Source organism: Ptychodera flava, unplaced genomic scaffold (genome assembly GCF_041260155.1).
Source record: "Ptychodera flava strain L36383 unplaced genomic scaffold, AS_Pfla_20210202 Scaffold_40__1_contigs__length_1388640_pilon, whole genome shotgun sequence".
Taxonomy (NCBI): Eukaryota; Metazoa; Hemichordata; class Enteropneusta; family Ptychoderidae; genus Ptychodera; species Ptychodera flava.
Window position 1 is genome coordinate 1,218,370 of NW_027248362.1, and position 8,547 is coordinate 1,226,916.

An 8,547-nucleotide genomic window follows, 5' to 3' on the forward strand; every position below is an offset into this window, starting at 1 on the left:
GCAAAAGGTAAGTCATGGCCTATCGTAGCATAAGACAAAAAACGAAGGCGGCAAGATTCGTTGCCAAGTCCACCCCAGCAGACAGAACATGCCAACGAGATGGCAAACATCAGTCTGAAAGGCGATATAGAATGACCGGTCGCTCTCGATCTCCAGCTGTAGTTTGTTGGTTCTTTCTTGTGGCACCGCAGCGTAATCCAAGGTAGAAGTAAGGGGAGATCATCAGGTGACATCCAGCAGCTGCGCTTGGTGACACATTAACTGACAGGTGAAACTGGTCTGTAAAATCCAATAGGTAGCTGGGAGCAGGTTACGTCCGATTGGTGAGACAACTGTTAAGTAGGCCACCGATAGGATGCTTTACAGCGAGTTAGCCTTCAGCTTCCGCATATGTATGCTCTGAATTTATTTGCTAGTCAGACTTGATTGTCCGCAAACGCAGGAGTGTCATGTTGATACGCATCTAACTCTTCGCTTAACAGTCTGAAAGTTCATCAGGTAGGGCTAGCCTTGAGCTGCCGCATATTTACATGCTCGGAGAAAATGCTAGTCATTGTTGGTTGACCGCGTAAACAGAGTCTTGACTCAATTGAGTCTTGAATTGAAACTGTACCTTGTTTCGCTTTCAGTCAAACAGGAATTGCTAGTCAAACAGGAAGTGAGGCCGTGTGTAGATCGTTGTGAACTGCTGGTCGGAAGGACTCGTTAGTATGCTTGAAATCATGCAGATGTTACTTAAATGGTCGCCTGTGATCTTTGTTCGACATAAAGTTGAGTGACGCTGCGGCAACTTGACACCATGGGCGCCGCCATCTTTGGTCCTAAGACTGAGTTTGTTCTGACGTCACAGGGTCAAGGTCCGTTGTTTTCCCTGTGCAGCAAGCTGTCCTATGACGGGCTACGCACGACTAATTACTAATCTGAAACGGAAACTGATAAGTCGTCGGTCAGTCAACTGATCCTCTTGTCGATTCTTGCTGGACGTGATACGATGTACGTGATAGGAACTGATGAGATGAGGTTTCTGGCCCCGCCACCAAAACAGGCAGGTCGACCGAGTCTGGAGTCAATGTGGTATACACTATGGCCGTCGTTACGTTCGCTTCTTGACGGCGTCTGGCTGTTGTGTCCTGTTGATTCGCAGTCATCTGAATAATGCTTATGAAATTCTTGCGGGGCTGGCGCTGGATTGGTACGATGGGTCGGATTGAGCGGTCAGACGTGACAGAAAAACCGGGCTCGACATAGGCCAGGAAAACATCGCCATGGGCGGTATATGGCCAAGCAAAGTCAGTTACTCCATGGAGGTAGCTCTATGGTTACTCGTAGTCAGCCTGCAACTTGTCCAACGTACAGACGAGCTAGAAATGTCGGAAATAGGCAGAGTAATAAAAGAGTCCGATGCCTTATGGTTGAACTCGAAGATGTGCCAAAGTCCCACGTCTTTGGTCAGTAGTCGGCCTGCAGCTTGTTCCGACGTGCGTTAGTACGTTTCAAATTAGTACAAACGGTAGACAAGCTGGAAGATGCCAGATATTTATAGCAAAGTAATGAGTCAGGTGACTTATGGTTTTGAACACGAGGACGTGCCCATGTCGATGGAGCCTTCGTGAGCGTCGTCTTTTGCCTGGCAATGGCATGTATGTTCATTCATGTGCGCATGGAAATATGCAGGTCGTCGGCTTGAAGGTGTGGATAAGCAGCAGAAGTCCGTCGCTTGAACCATAGCCGGGAACGAGTAGGCAAGATTCCCATCCTTTCCTGCCAGGATATCATGACGAATCACTGAAGACACCATTCCGATATGTGGTAGGCTTTCTGAAGGCGTTCCGCGGGTCCGTAGCAAGGTGTTGGATGACGATGAGGAGGGGATGACATCGACGTTGTTGGAACGTAGGGCGCCGCCATCTTGGATTGTGTTGTTTACGTTCCGGAGTGGAACTTCGGGAAGTGACGTCACAGAGTTCATAGGTGACTTAGTGGCCGCTTGTCGAAGTTTCGTTTCTGTTGCAGGATATTGGATATCGTGTTGACTGAGTCTTGCAGCTACGTTTATGGAAGTGTTACATAACTATCTTCTGGTAATGTTGGCTTGGGACGCTGCCCGCCGAAATGGTGGCAGAAGGAACCATTGCAGACAATGGAACTTCGGAGGAGACCTGGTTCTGAACTCGGTTTGAATGCCAGGACTGTCATTCGCCTGAGGCCGATCAGAAGGATTGTGAGTAATACGTTAGTACCGCGGACGTGCTCCGTATTCGCAGCTAGATCCAACGTGCACTGGCAGCGGAGCGGGACAGAGGTCAGTGGCCGGTCTTGTGCAGGGCTGAGCACGGGGTCTCGAAGCAGGCTGAGCATTCGGACACTCAGATTTCTTGGCTGTCTTTGGACGTCCTTTGGCCGGCATGGTTGTTCGAAGGAAGGGATCGTAAACGATTCCGGACGTAGTGTAATAGGCTGAGCTGGTATGGCATGGACCCAGCGGCTGAATGAATGAATGAATGAATGAATGGGAGCGATGAGACAAAGGCTTGATTATGTAGTGTCGTGTGCAAACGTGGCTGATTGGCTGGGAAGGAGGATTGATTACAGTCATGGGTAGAAAGAGCCGATTGGCTAAGGGGATGACAGTGAAGATGTAAGGAAGGCAGATAGCTAGGTGTAATCACAAAACACATCTGTGATAAAACACAGATTCCACTTCAACACCAAATACAGTTTACCATATCAAATGCTTACTAAATCACCACATTATATACTCTTAATTCCAGTAGGTATAAAATTACAAAAAAAAATCTTAAAAATACAAAATGAAAGATATCCAAGTAAAATTGACAGTTTCGCAAAGTTGCCCCAAAAATTCAAAATTCCAGATTTCAACCTCATTGCAATATATTAAAAAAACCTAAGAACCTGTTTACTAAATATCAAAGCAATAAGACTGGTAAATTTTGAGAAACAATTTTTTTGACCAAAAATGAGAAATATTGCCCCCCCCCCCAAAATACAAATTGCAGATTCACTAATTTAAATATATCTATTAACATAAACCCTAGGAACCTGTACACTAGATATCAAAGCTACCAGATCAGAAGTTTTAGGAGAAAATTTTTTGACCAAAAAAGGCAAAAATTGCCCCAAAAATAAAAAAATTGCCAGTTTCAACATAACTTCAATACATTATATTGAGATTAATCTTAGATACCTGTATACCAAATATCAAAGCTATCAAATCAGTAGTTTTTGGATAAAAAAAAATTTTATCAAAAATTGGGAAAATTGCCCCAAAATTACAAATATGACAATATCAATACAATTTTTACAAACATGACTGAGGTCATCCTGAGGAACACTATATTAACTTTATGAAGTTTCAAGCAATCAGACGAGCGATTTCAGAGAACAAGATTTTTTTACTAAAAACGGAAAAAATACCCTAAAAATACAAACATGCAAATTTCATCCCAATTTTTGCACACATAATTTAGAATACGTAAAGAAATCTGCATACCAAGTTTCAACCAAATCTGACCAATGCTTACTGAGTTTTAGCCATTTGCAGGATTTTTCCTTTTTTCCCCTCATTTGCATATATTTGGCACTGACATGTTCATTTGAACAATACATCTCCACACCTAGGTGCACCTGTACACCAAATACTAAGCAGTTTAGGAGTTTTTGACGTGGACAGACATACATACATACATACATACATACATACATACATACATACATACAGACGACATTTTGTCACCTTATAAGAATACCTCCCATTTGCATACATGTACATATGCATATATGGGAGCTAAAAATTAAAAAAATAGTTTCTCAAAATCATATTTTTCATCTACGCAACAAATATCAAATCAGTAAGTACAGCGGTTCTCAAGATATTTGAGTGGACGGACGCCTCAGAAACGGACATACATACATACATACATACATACATACAGACTGATGCCAGACGCCGGACGGATACCCATCCCAACAGCTTCTATAGACTATAGTCTATAGTAGCTAAAAATATAACTAAATGGCCACCAGGCAGCCATATTGCATCAGATTGTGAAACCAATTGAAATGCATATCTAGTATTACATAATATGACAATACATCAATGTCATTGTATCAACTTTGAATAAATCGGTTGATAGATGTCTGCATTAAGGCTGCAGACATGAAAAACTCGTAATATAATGGCAGCCATGCAGCCATTATATTTGATCTCACTGTAAAAAAATAGAAGTGCATATGTATGACATAAGTCAATGTCCTTGTACCATTTTGGATAAAATCGGTTGTACCAACTTTGAATGATATTACTGGTGGAAATATGCCTGAGTTATGGCTCTGGACATGAAAAAACCGAAACAAAATGGCCGCCATGCAGCCATATTGAATCGTATCGTAAAACAAATTGACGTACATATGTATGACAAAGGTTGGTGTCCTTGTACCAACTTACAATAAAATCGGTTGAGATGTGCATGAGATATGGCTCCGTACATGAAAAAAATCGTAACAAAATGGCCGCCTGGCGGCCATATTGGATCACATCACAAAACAAATTGACGTGCATACGTATGACATAAGGAGTAATCCTTGTACCATGTTTGAATGAAATCGCTCTTGGCATCTCTGAGATATCTGCGTGAACGGACGGACAGACGCACTGACGGACACACACACACACACGCACGCACGCACGCATGGATGGACGGACATGACCAAACCTATAAGTCCCCCGGATGGTGTCCATGGGGACTGAAAATTATGAGTCTAAGGTTTTCTGCGAAGTAGAACCTGTCAAAAATGCTGACTCAGCAGATTTTTTATTGCTCTTGATGGAGTAAATATGTCATGTTGACTCATTGCTTGACCAGTATTCCACTTGTATTTTCATACGTTTGAAAGTCAATTGTGGAGGAATTTTTCCAAAATCTACATGACTACTGAAGAGAAATGACAATGTGTCAGTCTTAATCAGCCTTCTTTCAAAGTTGAAATATGCCACAAAGAATAAGGAACTGCAGTAAGAAAGGGAAACCAAATTTTGTCATCATATAGATCTTGTTTACTCTCTGCTCACTGTTCAGCAAATGCAACCTTACTAAAAATGACAATGTTCTTACAATTGTGTTAGTCCTCAGCCTTTTTAAGAAATTTATTTCTGCAATACAAGAATTCAGTGTATGTACAGATGTAGTCATGGCCTAAAGATTTTCATTAAGCATAATAAACTTGAGGTTTTGAAAGTTTGTTATCTTCATGATGGTACTGTAACTTTCTACATTCCAAAAAGTTACTTCAGGCAAGCACACCACTTATGAACTAAAAGATGTATCATTACATATGAATATACACGACTACAAAAGTTGTTGATGTGGGTAAACCGATCCAAAATAATGCAAGAACAGAAATCAACACATTGCCGAGCTCAATTCACATGCCTACCAAACACAGCAAATGTCAGTAAAGAAATCTGGAATCTGGTCACTAAAGGTATCATATGGAGTGTGCCTACAGAGTAGGAAATCTAAGCACCAAGAACTGACAGAGAGGTATATAGTAGATTATGCCACTCACTACAATTGTACTGACTGAAGAACAGACAATGGAATATATATGACTGATCCAAAAAGCACACTCTGCACCGGTATTTTGCAAGTGTAAGCTGAAAGTGTTCTCCAACTAAACAAGGCAAAGAATGACAAAATGAGAGGAGAGGATTATACATGTACTAAGTGTACTGTTATATGCAGAGAACACCCCTGCAACCTAAACTGGAATAAGTTAAAGTTTGAGTAAGGTACAGCTTTTATTACCAAACTTTTCTGAAACCAATTTATCTAATTATGCAATAACTTAAACCTGGCAGCACTGAGGCAGGTATACATGAGTAATATTTTTTCAAGGGTGCAAGATTAAGCAATTTTGTGACTGTTGCACAAGGTTTACCCCTTAAAAAAAGCGTATGGGCAAAACTAGCATGACAAACTAGCATGTACAAATACAAGTTCCCCTCCCATCTTACTGTTTTATACAATGAGCATTTTATGGATGTTCTGTATGTTTGCATGTTGAAACAGCCAACCTGTTAACCAATAACATTTGTGGTTTGTTGGTATCTGCAGCTCCGTATGTCAATGAAAAAGTAGTGTTGATCATGCACTCCTATTTTTTCAGGAAGATCTCGAGAGCAACTTCAAGGATTATGCCAACATTGCATGTGGTTGTCCACCATGGCAAGGCCAGTATTGTCTTAAACAAATTGCTACCAGTGCCAAGAGTGGTCTGGCATGACAGCCACCCTTAGTTCTACCATGATTATTGACAGTACAGACACAGCTAAAATCTGACACTTTGAAATATTGGATATCTATCTGAAGTTGTCAAGACACACAACTCTTAAAGGGGTGGTGTTGTCAGAACTGCGTGTGTGACTTTGTCTACAAACAATGTATTTCATGCATGATATCTAGATGCATCATGTCAAAATAGCTGCAACATTTAAAGTTTATGATGTTCATAAACATGTTTCAACTTTCATCAATCGCCAACGTACCCTAGATACAGTATTTACATCGGTGGTAGGGTCCTAGGCAACCTCTAAGCCGAGTTCCAACGACACCCTCCCTTTAAGATGCAATGTGGATGCAGAGTGATTCGTGAGTTCTGTTGTTATCCCCAAGCAATTTACCCAATTCTAATTGCTAAATTGGTAATAAAGGCAGTGAAATTTTATGCAAGACGGTGTCAACCAAAATATGATTGAAGATCAAGGTCCTCTTTCATGCTGCAGATAATACAATTGACATCTGATAAGTCTTTGAATTGCCCACCTGTCATTCTCATGGAGGGGGCCACTACTTATGAACAAATAGTATGCTACGTATGAAATAGCCACAGTTTGTCAATGATCAAGACAATTATTTATGTCATTAGAGCATAAATTGGTTTATTTACTAAATGAAAATAATGTTTGTGACAATTAATTACTAAATTCAAAAAGAAAATCTAGCTGACTGCACAATATATGGAAAAATTCAATGCAATGTAAAACAAGGCATGCCTTGAAAAATGTGTTTATTTACTAAATGAAAATAATGTTTGTGACAATTAATTACTAATTAAATAAATTAAATGCCATGTAAAACAAGGCATGCCTTGAAAAATCCCCCCACCCCGCTCAACAATCCCCTGTACTGTTTATGTACAAATATCACACAAATAATTGTGGTGACATGAATGTGTATGTATTTGCAACGCAGTCATTTTGTCACCGATGATATCAACATTAACACACTTTTAGTTTTATAGGGGTGGAAAGGAGAAGTTTCATGTTGACAGAAATTGCTGAGTTTAGTTTCATGCATGCATGATTCCAATTCAAATACCAAGAGGATATTGCATGACAATATATAAAACAGTCCTCCACGCGATATCAGTGATCATGAGTAGCACGCTCCTGGAAATAAACAACTTAAAATGCTCACACTTTCCTCAAGAAAATTTTAGATCATTTCCTTTTAAAAAAAAAATACAAATGTGGGATCTGACCATGCAAAAATTTGTACCACGGAAACAAATTTCCTTATATTTACCTACATGTGAAATTCAAACTGGCCACAATCTCAGTGTCAATTCTATGGGGGGAAAACTGAATTATTACATTACACAAAAATAGGCAGCGAAATGTTCTCGGCTAGCCTAAAAATTAGCCCACATGAGTGTAGGACCATAAAACAATTGTAAAAATTTGGGAGTTCCAATATCTGGGAAAGAATTCCTTAAGGCCTCACCCCAAATTTTTTTCTTAGGACAGGATATTTACAATCACACTTTTAAGCATGCTAACCCTAAAACTAACCCTAACCCTGATTCTAAACCACTCCAAAAGTTGTATTTGATGTACTTCTTCCAAGGAAAGTCCGCGATTAAAGTGATTTCCAGGGATGGAGGTGGAGGGGCCTAAAGGAGCTCTTGCCAATATCTGTCCTCGAGACGCATCTTCTTTTACATCCTTATTTTGCTCGGGTGGAAAAATTTTTCTCCTTTTTCTTTAATTTGATTGTTTGTTTGTTTTTTGTAGGTCACAATAAAACTTCTCCAATTTTAGAAGTAGTTAATACGCGTTTATTCTTCGTTGACACAGGCCTATATTTATGCAGTGGCCCAGTGGGTAAACAGCATGCGTGTTGCTGACTATACTATCGATGCTTGTCATTTTGACGATGACTTGGTTTTTCGTGTAGTCTCCGCAAGAAAGCCTGGTCATTAAAATATCAACAATATACCAAAGCGACGGAACAAGTGTCAGAATAAATAAAAACAGCAGTGTTTACTACGGAACAGTGCTGTGTATTTTGCACTATGCAGTACATGTACTTGGTTTTTTTCATGACAGTCGAGATGCGGGGAGTCTAAATATTAAACATACCTCTTTTTTCACAGTCCGCAGCAGCTTTTGCCGCAACTCGTCATCTGCAAAATTAAAATATGCCACTGTTTATCACTACTGAAGGAAAAAGAAATATACACTGTCAT

The 8,547-nt window shown here is 40.1% G+C and overlaps 1 protein-coding gene across 1 annotated transcript in view; it reads right to left on the bottom strand.

The window, feature by feature from the left end:
* LOC139127974 (small G protein signaling modulator 1-like) overlaps window positions 1-8,547 on the bottom strand; it is a 270,506-nt gene that overhangs the window by 261,784 nt on the left and 175 nt on the right. Inside the window, 1 exon segment of the mRNA XM_070693822.1 lies at window positions 8,441-8,484. Coding sequence (XP_070549923.1) covers window positions 8,441-8,484 — 44 coding nt within the window.